The sequence below is a fragment of the Martes martes genome, assembly GCF_963455335.1.
Source record: "Martes martes genome assembly, chromosome: 6".
Lineage (NCBI taxonomy): Eukaryota > Metazoa > Chordata > Mammalia > Carnivora > Mustelidae > Martes > Martes martes.
The window spans coordinates 88,214,813-88,233,294 of record NC_137893.1 but is presented as its reverse complement, the minus strand read 5'-3'; the positions used below and the strand labels follow the sequence as shown (position 1 = coordinate 88,233,294).

At 48.5% G+C, this 18,482-nt stretch overlaps 2 protein-coding genes across 8 annotated transcripts in view; one reads left to right on the top strand and one right to left on the bottom strand.

Moving 5' to 3' along the window:
- The window catches only part of TAF8 (TATA-box binding protein associated factor 8), a 28,754-nt gene extending 17,067 nt beyond the window's left edge, over nucleotides 1–11,687 (bottom strand). For all 3 annotated transcript variants that reach the window (XM_080807228.1, XM_080807226.1, XM_080807227.1), the window contains exons 1-6: nucleotides 11,631–11,687; nucleotides 10,418–10,574; nucleotides 6,631–6,729; nucleotides 6,242–6,304; nucleotides 4,783–4,907; nucleotides 1,299–1,446 (exon numbers count right to left, since the gene is read on the bottom strand). In XM_080807228.1, the coding sequence (XP_080663354.1) occupies nucleotides 1,299–1,446; nucleotides 4,783–4,907; nucleotides 6,242–6,304; nucleotides 6,631–6,729; nucleotides 10,418–10,574; nucleotides 11,631–11,675 (637 nt within the window). In that variant the 5' untranslated portion in view covers nucleotides 11,676–11,687. The remainder of the gene's footprint in view (nucleotides 1–1,298; nucleotides 1,447–4,782; nucleotides 4,908–6,241; nucleotides 6,305–6,630; nucleotides 6,730–10,417; nucleotides 10,575–11,630) is intronic.
- A 120-nt stretch (nucleotides 11,688–11,807) lies between these two features.
- Nucleotides 11,808–18,482, top strand: part of CCND3 (cyclin D3) — an 85,928-nt gene continuing 79,253 nt past the window's right edge. The window contains exon 1 of one of the 5 annotated variants that reach the window (XM_080805785.1): nucleotides 11,808–11,854. Coding sequence is in view for 3 of the 5 variants with exons in the window: in XM_080805781.1 (XP_080661907.1) it covers nucleotides 13,030–13,073 (44 nt within the window). In the remaining 2 variants the exon portion in view is untranslated. Of the gene's footprint in view, nucleotides 11,855–12,646; nucleotides 13,074–18,482 lie in introns of those variants that run through there. The other 4 variants (XM_080805784.1, XM_080805783.1, XM_080805781.1 and 1 more) reach the window with 4 other exon arrangements.

Here is an 18,482-nt window from a genome sequence, read left to right as displayed (position 1 = left end):
TGAACCCTCACCATGGGACACTCAACACCCCATGCGTTATCTTTAATCCTGGCCCCCACCCTATTCAGTGCAACTGCCCGCCCCATTTCACAGATGAGGACCCTGAGTCATGGAGTGACCTCGTCAAGCACATAGAGAGTGGCAGTGTGGCACTCAATTTGGGCACTATGACCTCAGAGCGCACTTCCACCACGTATAAACTCAGATAGAACTGCGGCTGAATCCTAGCAAAGCGTCAGCTTCACAATCCTAGACCTAAGGTCAGTTAAGCTCTCTCAGCCGCATTTCTTGAGTAAGGATATTGATCCCTAGAGGCTAAAGGACTCCAGTCTAAATACTGGACCCAAGAACTCTCTGCATGTATCCATCCTCTGAGCTAGAGGGCACTTCAAGTAAGTGAGCATTCCAGTTCTTCCAAAAAGCACTGATGAAAAGAAAAAATTATGAATTTAAAAAAAAATTAAAAGAAAGACATCATCTTTGTGTACTTCGATGGCAGAATGTGACGTGCAGGAGACACTCTGAGATGACTTTTGCTGTACCTCCGATGTAGGGTCCCATGGGTGGGAAGAGCTAGTGTGTATTCTATCTACCAGCTGTGTGACTTTGGGCAAATGACTTCATCTCTTTTCTCTAAAAGCCTCTAATGGTGGTGGGAACAGTTCCTGACTCACAGGTTCACGAGAGGATTCAGTGAGAGAACATAAGGGAAAACACCGGTGAACTGTTAGTTGGCTCTCATTCCCGGGCCAGGCCCACAGTGAGTCTCCTATAGGGCTTTGCTGACTGAATCAGTCACCCAAACCCATCTGCCTCGTTCTCCTCCGGCAAAACCAAGGCCCACAGTGATGAGGTAACATCAGCATCCAGATGAGAAATTCAGTGACATGGAGCCTGTGAAAGTACATGGTGAAGGGCAGAGACAGGGGTGGGGGAGGTGGGGGGGTGGTTGGGGAAGTGTTTGATAAGTGCCCCGCTGCCTGCCTTCCATGTCCCTCCTACTCCCAGGGCAGCCACTTCCACTGGGTGAGTCTCTCTGAGGCCTACTGTCAGTCATCCTCGAGGCAGCTTGAACTCAACCTTAGACAGCCGATCCCAAAATGGGCCATAACATTTTACAGTCACCGGTTAGGGACAGGCCCCTAAGACCTGGGAACAGGAACCAGAAACGTACAGCACAAGCTGCCCCCAAGACAAAGACAAAGCTTGCATTTCTTCCTATCATGCTGAGAGAAAGGAAAGATGGAATGATTATTTCAAATGACAAGACAGGATCCCCAGAGGGGACAGACTCTCACATGGAAACGTGCTGACGTCATCTTTGAAAAGACTCTGGGTCTCGCCTGTCTTGGCCATAAAGCGGGTGAGTGCCCGCTCCACATCTCGTCTCTGGGATGCAGCCTTCTCCCGCAGGACCTGGTAGTCTGACACAGGCTCACGGTATGTCTGGAAAGAGAAGAGCAAAGACACTAGAGGGATACCAATAGATCATTCTTGCTGTTGTGATCTCCTTCCAACCTTCCAATGAGTGGCCCACTGACGTCATTTGAAGCCAAGATCCCCAAAGGCAGTAGAGGGGCAGAAAGAAAATAATGTAACTATTACTAATATTTGTTTTTGAGCTTCAAAATTAAGAACTGCACATTTACTATGACAAATGCCCCTGGGCCTTCATGTAGCTTCTGTGACAGCTGGTCTCAGGCATAAGAGACACACCCTAAAAGGAGAGTGGAAATCCCCCCTGGGAAGCTGTGACAGGGAGCCCCATTCCACCTCCAGTTCCACCCCCAGTTCCACCAGTGTAATGGGACATCCCACAGGAAGTGAGTGGCTGCTTACATATCAGCTTTTTCAAAACCAACCTTTACAAAGTGGCTATGTTGTCCCAAAAGAGCCTCAACAAGAAACCCAAGACTGAGGCTATTAATGAAAGTGGGAGAGAACGAGAAAATGGTGGGTTGACACTCTGGCTCCTAATTATGGGCTCTTTGGCAATCATGTCACCCAGTGAAAGATGACTGAGAGCTCATCAAGATGAGAAGTTAGTGTAAACATTTTAAACTGCAATGGTAAAACTGACATTTTAATCATGACCAAAAAAGCAACTGCTCTTCATGATATGGAGATTCAATTTTTTAAAGAGGTACTGGACCCACTTGGCAGCATCTACTACAGCTAACTCCTGTATTCCCTGATGACCCCGCTGTCTAGGCCCTGGGTATATATTCAGCAGAATGCAAACATATGTGCACCAAAAGATATGTCATGGGTTGAACACTATGTACAAAAGTCTGAGTATCTGGGGTGCCTGGGTGGCTCAGTGGGTTAAAGTCTCTGACTTTGGCTCCGGTCATGATCCCAGGGTCCTGGGATCGAGCTCCACGTTGGGGTCTCCGCTTAGCGGGGAGCCTGCTTCCTCATTTCTCTCTCTCTGCCTGCCTCTCTGCCTACTTGTGATCTCTGTCTGTCAAATAAGTAAATAAAATCTTAAAAAAAAAAAAAATTCCGAGTATCTGACAGTTGATACACAGAAATTGCCAGAATGTTCACAGCAGTGCCGTTTGTGTAAGCCAAAACCTAGAGAGGCGCAAAAGCCAAAGATTATGCATATGTTGAATAAACTTCAACTACACCCAGCAACACAGACGAATCTCAGAAACAGAACGTTGAGTGGAAGAAGCCACGTAGTTTACATAAAGCACAACAACTGACAAAAGAGTTTACGGTGATAAAAATTAGATTACCTTTGGGGGCTAGTTGCTGAAGGGGGATGGGCACCTTTAGGAAGGCTGGCTTAGGGTGTTGTGTTCTTTTTTTTTTAAAGATTTTATTTTTTAGCAATCTCTGAACCCATTGTGGGGGTTGAACTTACCACCCCGAGACCAAAAGTCACCTGCTTCACCGACTGAGCCAGCTAGGCACCCCATGGGGTTTTTTTGGTTTTGGTTTTGTTTTGTTTTTAGCTCAGGTACTAGTTCAACAGGCATGTGCACTGAGTAAAAATTCATCAAATTGTACATTTATTATTTGTGCTTTTCCGTATGTTTGTGATATTTTATTAAAAGCATACTTAAAAAAAAAAAGAGGTATTGGAAACATTCCCACTGTTGTCAATGTTAATTCAAGTGTGTTGCCTGTATGTATGCTTCCCCTAGCTCCACTGAAACACAGAAACAGCATTTTTGGACGTGTTTAAAATTTTCCCCAAATAAAAAATTGGAGTGGATTGTGAACGTACTTGTTAAAAACATTAAAATGCAAGATCTTGGAGCGCCTGGGTGGCTCAGTGGGATAAGCCTCTGCCTTCGGCTCAGGTCACGATCTCAGGGTCCTGGGAGCGAGCCCCGCATCAGGCTCTCTGCTCAGTGGGAAGCCTGCTTCCCCCTCTCTCTCTGCCTGCCTCTCTGCCTACTTGTGATCTCTCTCTCTCTCTGTCAAATAAATAAATAAAATCTTTTTAAAAAAATGCAAGATCTTACAATTATTTTTAAAGACAACCATTTGACATTCAAGAAACTGGAATTTTAATAGAAAAATGTTAATAAGATTCTTCAAATAACCAGTCGATGAGAACGAAAACAATTACGTTTATGATTTTTTAAGGGCAGCCGATGATGCTGCACAGCTTTGCAACATGTCTTTTCAACTATGAGAGCTGTTCAAGAACCAAAGTAAACTGACCTTAGGATCAGACCTCTGACTTACTATCCCGAGTGTCAAACCACAATTCCAAAAAATAAAGAGCAGAGGCGATCCCATGGCTGCCATTGTGGAGGAGCAAACAAGTTTCCCGAACCTTTAATAAAGGTGAGATGATCTGTTAATATATTTAACTTTGGCAGAGTGCTACATTAGGGTCGTGTCAATAAGCAAACAGAGGAATATGGGCTTAATACTTTTACTGACAAAGAGACACTGTATAAGAGTGGGAGACTGTTGTAGGTTCAACTGTGTCCTCCCAAAAAGAGATATGCTTATTGAAGTCCTAATGCTGGTACCTCAGAATATGATCTTGTTTGGAAATGGGGTCATTGCGAGATGTAATCAGTTAGCATGAGGCCAACATGGAGTAAGTTGGTACTAGTCCAACAGGACTGTGCCCTTAGAAGAAAATGGCGGCATGCAGAGAGATACAGAGAGTGCCCTGTGAAGACAGCGGGAGGGACACATCTAGAAGCCAAGGAACGCCACAGACTGCCCATAAGCCACTCAAAGCTAGGAAGAGGCAAGGAAGGATTCTCCTACAGGTTTCAGAGGGAGCCTGCTGACACCTTGGTTTTGAACTGCTAGCCTCTCGAACTGTAAGACAATGCATTTCTGTTGTGCTAGGCCACCTAGTTTGTGGCACTTTTTACAGCAGGCAGCCGTACGACACCCATACAGAGACTACTGGTCAAGGACGATGGCCGTGTTGCAGTGGCGGGTGACCATCTATTTCTGAGGTGTGGAGAAATGTCCTGGAGGACTTGCCCCAAAAGCTGCCTCATGGCCATATGTGCACCAGGACATGGAGTGGAGGTGAGGACAAAGGAGGTGTGTGAAGACCCCTGGGCACAGCACACCTCCCCAAGGGGAGCTGAAACCACGGATCCGGCAAATGGGAGCACATTCGAACCCTGGAGAACATAATCCTCCTCTGCCAAACTGTGTGTCAATGAGGAAAGACATGCTAAGCCCTGAACCGCCCTTCTATCAGCAAACTCTTGGACTCCAGTCTGACAGTCAGTAGGAACTGACTACTTCTGCATTGGTCCCAGTCCCCAGGGTGGCCGCTTCACTCACCGGAGTTTTGATGTAGGTGTGGGGGTCAGGGAACTCAGGAAAATGGCTGGGGATGTGCGGCGGGTGGGGTCGGTTCTGCCCTGCAGTTAGGGCCTTGGGGGTCACCGGCTGATTGGTCACTGGAGCTGCAACAGAGTTACAAGGGGTTACTCCGCCACCCCAGGCCATGCATCTCTACCCTGTTCCCACTTTTCTCAAAGTAAATACTGGACCTCAGTGCTCTCTCTGTACAACAGGCAGTTTGTATTCCTACCAATAAAGGGCCTTTAACGGCTTGAGGACCTGAGAAGGTCGCCCCTGCCACGCCCGGCCCTGCTGGATGACCTGGGGTCACAGTCGCAAGTACGACAATCTACCGGCATGCCGCGTCGGCAGGTGAGTGGGTGGCTGTGACAAGTTAAATACATAAGGGAGACACGGAGGAACTAAGGAGACTCAGTGGGCTAGTGGCTCTTTTTCCATAGAACCCAGATGACAAAGACAAACCCTGAGCCAGGCAGGGTTAAGTCAGTACGGGCTAAAGAAAACGAGAAAGGACCATTAAAATGGTCCTTTCTGGAGCGCCTGGGTGGCTCAGTCATTAAGCGTCTGCCGTCGGCTCAGGTCAGGATCCCAAAGTCCAGGTATGGAGCCACACATCAGGCTCCCTGCTCGGCAGGAGGCCTGCTTCTCTCTCTCTCCCACTCTCCCCTGCTTCTGTTCCCTCTCTCGCTATGTCTCTCTCTGTCAAATAAATAAGCAAAATCTTAAAAAAAATTTTTATAAATAAAAATAAATGGTCCTTTCCACTCTACTCTGAGAGTATTTCTTACGAGACCAGTGCTCTAACCCCTGAGCTATGGAGCCATGACAGTATTTCTTAAAAAGGTGCGAGCATGAAAAGAATGCAGAGAAAAAAATCTAGTATATACTCCTCAAGGTCCTATAGGCCCAAACTGTTACTCCCAAGTCAGTTTATGGTACTCACTTCATCTAAGGGAGAAGTCATCATTTGTGTATAGGGACAGAGTAAATATTTCAGGTTTTGCCAGCCATATAGTCCATCACAATGACTTTAACTCTGCCATTATAGCGTGAAAGCCGCCAGTGATAATAACTAAACATGGCTGTGTTCCAATAAAACTTTATTTACATAAACAGGAAGCAGGCTGTATTAGGCCTCCAGGCCATAGTTTACTTGACTGAGGGAAGAGTGAGACATTTCACATTTTTCAAACAGCCTTCTTCTGGGGTTAAAGCACAGCAACACCTCAGAAATGGTTTACCTTTCTGGTGACTGAACTTCGCACCTTAATCCTATTAATCTAAATAAAGATCCTATTTCAGGTAGCCCCAAATAATGGAAGGGAGCCCACAATGGGAAGTAGCTGCAAACCGATCCTTGCCCTCTTCAGTGAAGTCATTCCATAACCACTGATTGAGCGCTTACTGATGAGGACCTCAGTTCAAAGTCACTTACGGGCAGTGATGACCATCCTCTGAGACCGTTTCGCATAAGCAGGGAGAGTGTCCACATTGAAGCCTAAGAAACAGGAGAACAAAAATACAAAACCACTGAAGGGGGAGTGATACTGCGGAGAAAGAGTGGAGACCCCCAGCTTGAGTGCTTTTCGGTCACTTGAAAGCAGCTCCAGCTGAATCCCCAAGCAGGAAAGTAGGAAGTCTCTTAAATAGAGTCAGAGGAACCCTCTTTTGAGGGAACCCTGTCTCAAGCTAAAAACAAATCAGGAGACTCCTGAGGAAACTCGAGAACACCTGGCAGATGGGGCTGACTCTTGGGGACTCTTCTTCCTCTCATAACCCCAACTCAGCTGCACTGGACAACCGGAAAACTGGAGGTGTACTCACCCATCTCAACAAGCGTGACCACGATGTCTGACAGTGTGGGCTGCGTCCTGGCTGTGTGCTCACAGTAGGACTTGGCACTCCTCCCGATTTCTGAAATGTCTAGCAAAGGATCAAAGGCACAAAGTCTTATTCTCTGTTCACACAAAGTTAAGTACAGAATTATCGTAAGAGCCAGCAATTCCGCTCCTAGGGATACACCCAAGCGAACTGAAAACAGATACTTGTGCACCAATGTTCACTGCAGCGTGATTCACAATAGACAAAAGGTGGAAACAACCCAGTGTGCATCCACGGATGAATGGATAAACAAAATGTGGTCCACACATACAATGGAGCATTATCTGGCCTTCAAAGGGAATGAAATTCTCATACAACATGGAAAAACCTTGAAAATGTCAGGTAAAGTGAAATAAGTCAGACATAGAAAGTCAAATATTTTAAGATTCCACTTAAATGAGGTACCTAGAAAAAAAGAAAATTCATAGAGACAAAAGGTGGATCTGAGGTTACCAGGGGCTTGGCTGGAGTGTGGGGGGAGATGGGAAGTTAATGTGATGGATATAGTGTTTCTGTTTATTTATTTATTTATTTATTTTAAAGATTTTATTTATTCATTTGTCAGAGAGCACAAGCAGGGGGAGCAGCAGGCAGAGGGAGAAGCAGGCTCCCACTGAGCAGGGAGCCTGATGCGGGACTCAATCCCAGGACCCTGGGATCATGACCTGAGCCGAAGGCAGATGCTTAATTGACTGAGCCACCCAGGCATTCCACAGTGTTTCTGTTTAGATGATGGAAAAGTTCTGGAAATGGATAGTGTTGACAGTCATTTGATATTGTGCATATATTTAATGCCACTGAATTGTTCATTTACAAATGGTTATGTTTGTAATGCTATGTTATGTACATCTTGCCACCAAAAAAGGGGGAGGAGGAACAAGTCTTTGTTTTTTTCTGCCTGAAATTGAACTTCTATTTAAGAGTTATGGGGGCACCTGGCTGGCACAGTCACTAGATCTGGCAACTCTTGATCTTGGCGCTCTAAGTCTGAGCCCCATGTTGGGAGTAGAGATTACTTAAAAACAAAATTAAAAAAAAAAAAAAAAGTTATGCCAAAATTCTTCAGGGAAAAGGGGAGGTATGAAGCTGGGCTCCATAACTGGGCTTCAGAGGTGGATAGGCAAATCCATGAAAACTCTGAAATTGTGGTGAATTTTACATACAGAAAAGCCTTTTTCTGGGGATAGGTTCAGAGATTTCATCAGATACAAAAGGAGCCCCAAAAGGTAAGGAGCCCCTGCTCTAGAAGCCCTCATGGCTCAGAAGTTAAAAGCAAGTGGTGTTTGAGAGGGAAGAGTGTCGAACTGAAGACCCATGACCAACTCACCACTACCCAGATCAAGTCACTAGTACTGGCTTCCATACCCAAAAATGGCAGGGGTGGGGGTGCAGCATCTGTTTACTGTGCAGAAAGTCTAATTAAAATCCTGATAGAATGTCTTAGAAACAAGCCAGGTGGCATTTAAAATACTTATACCCGGGGCACCTGGGTGGCTCAGTGGGTTAAAGCCTCTGCCTTCGGCTCAGGTCATGATCCTAGGGTCTTGAGATCGAGCCCCAAATCGGGCTCTCTGCTCGGCAGGGAGTCTGCTTCCTCCTCTCCGCCTGCCTCTCCGCCTGTTTGTGATCTCTGTCTGTCAAATAAATAAATAAAGTCTTAAAAAAATAATAAAATAAATAAAATACCTATACCCATTTGGCCTTTCTCTTTTCTTTTTTTTTTCTTAGCAGGTCCTAGGATTTCAAAGGATATGTAAAAGAAATGTAGAAAATAGTATTCAGAGACTTCGCTCTGAACGCAGTCTAAGACAGGAGTCCCTAGAAACTAAGTGACTGTAGGCAACAAACACAAAAACTGCCTGATCCTTACAACTAACGCAAATGCTGAAACTTCTATATCCAGAGCTCCTGACAACATGGAAATGCTCAAGTCTCAGAAGACCCCAGCTTAAGCTATCTATCCTTGGTATTCCTTGGAACGAAGCGACAGACTTTTATACTATTTTCAAGCCTTTCGTTTCAATATTCACAGCTTTCCAGCACCGCTATTTCAGCTCCATCCCCCCTCAGTGGCAACCATTTTTTCAGAGAGAAAGAAGGCCCTCTTGGCCAGTGATGTCAGAAAGAGCTGCCTCAACCATGAGGACCTTTAAACTTTGAATTCCAAGATCTTTCCAAGAACTGAATTATTCTCTGTTGGGAACTATTAGTCCAATCTTTTAGGACAGAAGTTCTCAAAGTATGGTCTGGGAATCCCTGGGCAGCCCTGAAATCCTTTCCAAAGTCCACAAGCCAAAACCATGTTTATAATGAAATGAAGACATTGATTTTTTTACTCTCATTGTCTCCTGGAGTCTTCCAGAGGCTACATGGTCTATGATGATATCATGGCTCTGATGGCCAATGGAATATGGGCTTGTATATGTTTATGTTTAAAATTTTTCTCAATTTTATTTCCTCATGTGGCAAAAATCACTCTATATAAAGCCCGTGTAGACAGGACAACTTCTCAGGACCCTCAATATTTAAGAGACCTTTTTTTTTTTTTTAAATATTTAGGAGTCTAAAGAGGTTCTAAGACCCAAACATCTGAGAGCACTGCTTTAGGAAAACATTTGGTATTTAAAAGTTCTGAAGAGGGGTGCCTGGGTGGCTCAGTGGGTTAAGCCTCTGCCTTCAGCTCAGGTCATGATCTCAGGGTCCTGGGGTCGAGCCCCGCTTTGAGCTCTCTGCTCAGCAGGGAGCCTGCTTCCCCCTCTCTTCTCTGCCTTCCTCTCTGCCTACTTATGCTCTCTCTCTCTCTGTCAAATAAATAAAATCTGTGAATAAATAAATAAATAAAAGTTGCGAACATCAGCTGCAGACAGCCACCTCACCTCAGACCATGTCCTTCCTGGGGCAGCCCACATCGAGTACCTGATGGAGAATTGAGTACAAAGGCAGGGCCTTTTCAGCCTGATGAGGCGCACTCTGAAAGGCAACGATTGCTCCAGAGCTCCCCACCGGGTTAGCCAATTCTTTATTTGGCCTGCATTGCAGTTAACTTCTCCCTCTGCCTAAATCTTTTTCTCACTTTCATTTGTAAGTGTTGATCCCTCAAGAGACAACTTAAGTAACCCCATCTCTCATCCCATCCTACCTTCCCCCACCCGCCCCAATAAAATTCAAGCAAGGAAACATAATGCACAAGCAGAAAAGCCTATATGAGACCATTCCAGGCTCTTATACCTCAACCCATTTCAAGTTGTTTTCCATTCTATAAACTTTATTTGCCCTCCCTCTTTGTATCGCATACGACAGCATTTGATGATCCGATGTGTAGCATCTATTCATGGGAATTCATTGTGACTCTGCAACAAAACTATTAACTACTTTGAGTACAGAGAACAAGCAGCAACAACAGCATCTACAAGTCCTCAGGAGCTTACAATGTTCCTAACACCAAATGCTTTACATACGCACCTCACTTATCCTCACAACTCCGTGAAATACAAATTATTATCCTACTTCACAAATTAGGAAATTGAGGTTCAGGAGATTTAGTGACTTTCTCAAGCTGGGAAGTGGCAGAGCGATGACTTACACCCACATCCCACTGATTCCAAAGCCTGTAAGTCACTTAACTACATTCTTCTTTTTCCTAGATCCTCACTAACACTATCAGATTGCAGAACACCGAACAGATTTTGGTTGACTCCAAGAAGGCGGCCTGTTGTTTCCTGGTACTTACAGCTCTGCAGCATCTCTGTCAATGTTTCCACGGATGCTTTCTCAGCACTCTCAAACCCTGCCTCTGTCAACAAGGAGCTCACAACCACCTGAAGGGTTCGCCTCCGGGCCAGATGGTAGTTGTCAGCAGGGTTAGTGGATTGTTTACTTCCTGATCTCTGCCAATCAGCACGCCATTTAAAAAAAAAAAAAAAGAAAAGAAAAGGAAAAAAGATTTTCACCCGTAAGACAAGGTTGCAATCAAATAATTCCCATATCATCAATGGCAAGCAAAGGTTCTTTCGCTAAATATTTATCAGCGCTTACTAAAATAAAATTTTAAAATGCCCTTGGTGTTTAGACTTTTATAAATCCTGGTCAGCTGAGTAATAATAATCGAGTACCCAAGGGGCTCTAAATACCAAGGAGCTACCTAAAACTTAAAATTCCAAAAACACAAAATGTCTACTTTTTACTATCTATCTTAGCAGATTATCAAAATATATAGCTGAGGGGCTCCTGGGTGGCTCAGTGGGTTAAAGCCTCTGCCTTCGGCTCAGGTCATGATCCCAGGGTCCTGGGATCCAGCCCCGCATCAGGCCCTCTGCTGAGTGGGGAGCCTGCTTCCCCCTCTCTCTCTGCTTGCCTCTCTGCCTACTTGTGATCTCTGTCAAATAAATAAGATCTTTAAAATATATATATATATACATACACACACACACACACACACACATATATATATATATATCTGAAAAAACATGCATGACGGGATTGAATTCATGCCTTTTCCCAGAAAACAATGCTCTCTCTCTTGTTCCTCCCATCTCCACATCACTTCACTAACAGGAAAAATTAAAACGCCACCACACGACGCTGAGGAGAGAAAGGCAAAGGACAACCGCTCAGGAAAGTAGGAAAGCTAAATATTTTGAAACGGGAATCCCCCCAACTTTGGCTGGCCAATAAGGAGGCGAAACCAGCCTCTTCGGACCAATCAGGAGGTGTTCCGGGTTCCCAACCCCCAACAGGGAAGGAGCCAATCACTACACAGGTCCACCAACTCAGGAGGCCGTAGCCAAGTCCCAAGGAGGGGGGCATGTACGGCCTGAAAGACGCTCCTCCACTCGGAGCTCATAGTGGGGCTGGATTTCTGGCTATGGGATTGTTGCCCACACTAGGGGGAAAGGGTGGATGCCCAGACTCTCTCGCCTCGGCCCCGCGCCTCCCGCCCTTACCGTTCCGGAGCCACCGGCCCCGGCAGTGGCCGCCGTGTCGGCCATCTTGCTCTGGCGTAATGTGCGCGGGCGCAGGGCAGTATGGGACTTGTAGTCGCCGAACGGGAAGGGGCGGGGGCGGGGAGGAGGCGGGGCGGCGTGCACCCCTACAAGCTTTCCTAAGCCCAAGCGGGTGGGTGGTGTGTGTGTCTCAGGACCCCGGCTCACATGACCTTCAGTGCGTGGTAGGTTCTTGGGGCCCTAGTGAGCGTCGGAATTGGCTAGGAAGATGCGCCCGCAGCATCACACCTATTCCTAGATGAAATCGTTTCTCATAAAGAGCACATCCTTGGAACGCTCCAAACTTGCTTGTTGGTATTAACAGCAACTGGCTGTGTCCCGCTCGGTGCCAGTAACTCACTCAGTGGGGAAGGGGTCTGGAAATCCGTACTGGGAAGCTCTCCAGGTGATTCTCCTGACGCGGAAATTTGGGGAAGCCTTATTTCGTGCTGACAGTCCCGCAGCCCGCCAGTGGTCCGCTCGGAACTGGAGCTTTCCGACCAGCTAGCCCAGGTCTTCCTCTGCATCCCGCTGCCTTCTCGCCCTCAGTCCGCAGGTATTAGCGGGGCGAGGCTGCAGGAGCGGGCGGCAGGAAGCTGTCCCGTGCCCGCCTCACTCCCAGGGCGCGGCGTCCACGCGGGGCTTGTGGTTTTCAGCGTCTCCCTCGCTCATCAGCCACTCCGGGACAGGATTCTCCGTGCCGGCACCGGGGACCGCACAGCGCCTCGTTCGGTTCCGTTTGCGGGTGCCTGGGAGGGTGCAGACGCTGGCTTTGAATCATAGCGCTCGCAGGCTGTGGGACTTCGGGCACGTTCCTTAACCACACTGTGCCTCGGTTTCCTTGTGTGTGTTGGGGGGTATGAAACTGGGGTGGGATTGATAAAGAAGAAAATAAGCTAATACACACAAAGGGTCTGGCACAGTGCCAGACGCGTAGTAAGCGGTCAAGAAACAGCACCTGAAGTTGTTTATTTCCTGCGCGACGCGTGAATGACTAGCGAACTCGCAGAGGCCTGGGAGCCCGCGCCGCACGGGCCCCGCGGGCGCACCTGAGCCTGGGGGCGTTCCCCGCCCCCTCACCGAGGGCGCTAGGGTCGGGGGCTGCAGGGCGAGCCGCTGGCGGCCGGGGGAGGAGTCGGGCACCCAGCCCCTTTGTCTCCCCCGCCCCCTCTTCCCCACTTCCTGCCCAGCTTTAAACTCGGGATCCGCAGCGCTGCGCGGACTTTGTAAACACGCGGCGCCTGCGGGGGTGGAGACTCTTTCTGCTGGGTCGCCTGACGCAGCTGTGCACGCCCCTCCCCACGGCTGGAGGTGGCGACCCCCTACCTCCCCAAAGACAGAAGTCAGAGGCGGCGGGAGAATGAGGCGACGATCCGTGCTCCGGGGGGCTCACCTACTATGGAGGTAGGCTTGATTGCTGAAGAAGCCTAGATAGATGCAGTGACAGCCTCTCCACCCTTCGCTGGGGCCTCCAAGTTCGGGCAGGACGCCTGGGGCGGGTAGATTTGGGTCGGTTAAGGGGGTCCCCGCGTCGTCATCACCTCCCCGTTGTCCCCCAAAGCTCGGCTCCGTTGCTCTCTCGGTGAGCTGTTCTGCACCTAGTTGAAGAGCAGAGATGCCCCCCCCCGCCCCCCGCCGAAGCCCTGGGCCCTGTCCCCACAGCCGCTCTCCAAGCTGACCTAGAAGCCCAGTGGCCTCACTGGGTTGTCGTTCTTCATGCCTAAGAGATAGGGGTGGGAGGCTAGTAGGCAGGCAGAACCAATGTGGGCAGGGAGCCTTCCAAAACTCCTGCCAGCCAGAGCAGAGGGAGGAAGGAGGTCAGAAGACAGGACTGGAAGGAAGGACCCCTCAGTGTTTGTCCTTCTGGTGTCTGATGGGTATACAAGCCTCTTCTGGGTTTTTAAATGTATTGCCAAGAAGAGTAACTGAAGAACTTGGTTGCTGTTACTAAGGGAGCATAATGGTTTCATCTGCAAACATTGAGCACCTACTATGGGTCTGGAATTCGTGGGATGCTGAGGGTGCAATGATGTTATTCATAACATCTATAGTTAGTGTGCTTCATGGAAGAACAGAGATAAAGTGCCAAGCTGGGCTGGCTAGCAAGACTCCAGAGAGAAGGGGGCTTTGGAGTTGGATTCTGGGTGAGAGGAGAATCACCAGGCTGAGAAGTGGTAGGAAGTCTTTGGGGGCCATCTGTTCATTCGGCAGAGTTGTACTGAACCCTGACTGGTGTTGTACCTTGGGATATAATGAGGACCCAGAAGGCATTCTTGCCCTCCTTCACCTGCTGTCTAGGCATGAAGAAGAGGTAGGAATGAACAGGATAAATTTAGGGATAGGCAAGTTTCTAGGCTGGTCCCTAAGAATCCAGGAATTCCTAGCTGCGTGCAGCTGGGAGTCTGCTCGAGAGTTATGTGACCATCCACACAATGTTGGGGTACCCATTCCTCATTCTTGGACCTTAGGACTGTTTCCACTGTTTCCTCTGTGCCCCCACCTCGGTTCTCTTGGGGATCAGACACGCACGGGTGAAGAGAACTAGGTCTCCCGTTGTGTCCCTGCAGATTCTTCTCTGTCAATTCCTGGGCTCCTTGGAGAGATGACTGATACAACATTTGATTAATTCATTCACCACTTGTTAGCTATGGCCATACTCTGCACAGGCTACATGTTGGGGACATAACGGTAAACAAATCAGAGCTTCTACTCTGCCTGGAACTTCCAGTCAAAAGCATCTCTGAGAATTCCAGCAGGATCCTAGTCCTTGAGACCATGACTGCCTTGGTCCTTAGTGCCTCTTTTTTGTTTCCTTCCCTCAAGGGTTCAGAATACCAGCTAATGCTTATTAGTACTGTGGGGCACCCTTCTAAATGTTTGGAGTGTAATGTCCTCATTTAATTTCCCTAAGTCCTATGAGGTCAGCACTAGAATTATCTCACTGTGTAGATGGGAAAGCCTAGGCACAGAGAAGGTGAGTCATTTTTCTAAAGAGTACACCAGAAATAAATGGCACAGCTGAGATTGAAAGCCAGGTCACTTGACCTGGGAGCCCCTGTTCTTAACCCTAGGCTAGTTTGTCTCCCTGACTGACCACATAGAATGTCCACTTAAGCCAGGGACTTAGGAGGTTTTTTTTTTTTTAAAGATTTTATTTATTTATTTGACAGAAATCACAAGTAGGCAGAAAGGCAGGCAGAGAGAGGAAGGGAAGCAGACTCCCTGCTGAGCAGAGAGCCCGATGCGGGGCTTGATCCCAGGACCCTGAGATCATGACCTGAGCCAAAGGCAGAGGCTTTAACCCACTGAGCCACCCAGGCGCCCCGACTTAGGAGTTTTTGAAAGGGCCTGTATCTTGGGTGATAGGCAGGAGAGAAACTTTTTAGCTGAGTGTGGGTGCTGGTAACGGTTTACATGGAGCCCCAGTAGATCTGTAGTAGGCTTATAGGGACAGCACTGAGCTGGTATCCTTTCCTTAAGGCCGTGTGTGTGTGTGTTTTCTTGAATAAGCCTCAAGAGGAACAAACTGAAGTTTGATGCAGGAAAGGAGGCAACATGGGTGTGATGTGCCAGAATCTGAGGATGTGGGACACCCGGACCCCTCATTTGGTGGGAATCTAAGAGTATCAGAGACCTTCATATTCTAGATTCCAAGAGAAACAGTCCCAGCCTGGTAGTTGAGTAAAGAAGATGGTCAAACAGTAGAAGATGTTCACTTCTCTTGCCCACAGCTGCTGCATCTCAGAGCTGCCACCGTGTATCTGACCCCCTCCCTCCCAGCAGGCTGGGACCTTGCCCTGGATATGAGCTAGACCACAGGGCCAAGGGTCCAGGGATTCCAAGCCGCTTTTCCATTACCTTTGTGGAACTCTAGGTGTTTCTCAAGAGTCCTCTGCACAGATCTGGGCAGGCCCGAAGTGGTCCCCCTTTACCTGCAGTCAAACCACCTTGTGCATCTGTCTTTGAGAGAGAGGCCTGTGTTGGGGGCGAGGATGGGTTTTAAGGCTGGCAGTTGGGGGTAAAGGCCAAGATAACAGGTAAGCAGGTTGTGAAATTCAGAACTATATAGACCTCCAGGCCACTTCTGCCACGCATACTTTCCTCCCTTGTCATAGGGTGGGGAGCGGTGGAACCCTTGGCATGCCCCAGCCCCCTGCCCCAGGCGCTTTCTTGGCTGGGGAGAACAGGTTGTACTCTTGAGAAACCACAAGAGGAAGTTTAGGGAGGGCTGGGGGTGGGGAAAGTTCTGGGGCGCCTGCCAAGTTTCCCTTTCTCTGTTCAGCAGGAGGTATGTTTATTTTGGTGTGTTTCTCTTAACCTCAAAGACATTTAAATTTTAAACCCTCTGAGTTTCAAAGAGCTGTCAAGACCTGCGCCATTACAGTGTCCCCATTACAGTGGCTGGGTTGGTGGTGGTGGAGGCAGCGGATGTTGGGGGGTTGGAGGGGGGCTGGCCAGTGTTGGGGGGTGTTGGGGAGGGGCTGGCAGAGACACCTCTGGAAATGAGACCAAAGCAAGGTACCCTTTTATTGGATTTCACCCAGCATTCACACTGCTTGGGAAAGGCAGCATAACTCCAGAAGGTCTTCTCTCCTTTTCTTCTCTCTCTTCCCCAAAGCACCCCCTTCAGCCCTAAACTCAGAGGAATGCACTTATAATGGTCACTTAGGAGCTGAATGAGGCACCAGGAGCTGTCCCAAGTGTTTTACTGGCCTTATCTCACTTGATACTCATCACAACGCCAGGTAGTAAATATCCCTGTCCCCGATTTGCAGACGAGGAAGCTGAAACCCAGAAAGGCTAAGAAACCTCCCCGAGGTCACACAGTTATTAGTAAGTGGCAGAGCCCGGATTTGAACACTTGGTGTATTTGACTTCAGAGCCTGTGCTCTTGACATTTAAATTAACAGCCAAATCAGAGCATCAATATATATCAGACCTGAACAATATTATATCATACCAGACCTTGAAGAGTAGGAGGTTGAAATTCAAATGACTTTGCTAGGGGAAGGGTGGCTTACATAGAGAATCAGAAGGGGTTCTTTGGAAGGTAATGTATTTAAAAAGGATCACCAAGTGAGGGAAAAATGCAGTGGGTGAATGACTTGCATCAAACTCTGGATGGTTGAAGCAAATGGGAGACTTAGGAAGGATATTATAGCTGTGTTCAAATATTTGAGAGGTTGTCTTTGGAAGCTCCTAGGTAGGGAGCAGTGCAGGGAAGACTTGGGGGGGGGCGAATTTCCAAAAAGCCTAAGAACTTTCTAACAGGTAGCTGCCTGATCCCCGTCTGAAGAAGTGAGTTCCTTGGCTGCGGGGCTCTAGGGCACCTCAGGAGGGGCTTCTGCTAGTGAAAAAACCTCGAAGCCCCTTCCAGCTCTAAACTTCCCATTTGGTTATTCACCTGCTTCCCCTTCTGGGTCATCCCTTTGCTCCCTCTGCTCCCCAGCCCATGGCGATCCCCGTCTGTCCACCAGGTGGGGCTGTTGCCCAGTGTGTTGTCCATGGACTGCTAAACTGGGCCAAGAGCACCATCTGGTCCTTCAGCTGCAGGCTGGTTTCATGGGGCCTCGGCCCCACCCCTTCCCCAGTTATCTACATGAGGACCCAGGGAACCACTTTTTACCCGATGCAACCCCCATAAAATGCTCTCTTAGGTCTGAGACCGTGGGGCCACTCCTTCCCCTAGGGGCCCCTCCCTCCCACACCTTCTCTCCCCACCCCACACCCCTCATCTTCCTTTGCCCTTGAGATAGAAGGAACTGTGTGTTGGGAACAGAGGGCTAGGCCAGCAGCCCTTGTGGGCATGGCCCTTCATAGCCTTCAAAGGCATGACACCATGTTGTCTCCTTTACGGGGCCTCAAAAGCTGCCCCTCACTTGCTCTCAGCGGCCAGTCTCCCACTCTGGTTGAAAGTCGCCCCCGAGATGGCCACTCCTAAGGTGAGGCCCAGGAATTGTCTAGGAATGGGGGAGAGGAGACGGGTTGCTTGGTGCCCCCCGACGCCCTTGGAAACGCCCAGAGCAGCAAGGGCCCCCACAGGAGCGGGAACCGAGAGTGCAGTTCCAAGCCCCGTCACCAGAGGGCACTGTGGAGGCCAAGCCCATCGCTAGTAGTGTTCCAAACCTTTCCTAAGGGGCGTCTTCCCTTCTCACGATAGGGTAGGAGGCCCATTTCACAGATGAGCAAACCAAAGCACCAAGGGTTAAGCAGCTGGCTTCCATTCGCACAGCTGGTCAGTGGCTGAGCTGGAAGTCTGACTTGGCCATTTGGCGTAAAGTCTGTGCGTGTAACCACTAATTCATGCTTTCTCTCATGGAGAGGTCACGAGAGCCAGTGCCTTGTACACAAACCACTCTGGTTTGAGTCTTAGCTTGGTCCCTTCCTGCTAGTGTGAAACTGAGTTTCCTCATCTGTCAGGTGGGTGTGGCTGTAGTCCCCACCTCACTGGATCATTGCGGGGATCCCTAACAGCCGATATTCCTTGAATGCTTACTGTATAACAAGTATTCTCCTTTTTGTCCTCACGGCATTTTTGCGAGGCCGGCACTAGTGTTACGTCTTTACAGACAAGGAAACTGAGGCACAGTTGTTACACAGAGTAAGGGGCTGAGGCTTCAGAGGCCACCCCCAGCTCTGGGCATGGGAGATTAATGCACGTGAAACCCTGCCCAGTGCCAGACAGGTCATGAGTCCTTATAAGTGATGCGTCTCCCATCCTAACGTGCTTCTAGTCATCTTCCAGCCAGAGCTGCTTGAGGTGGGCATGCGGGCTATCCCCAAACCAAGAGGCAGCCCGGGTTTCTTTCCTCA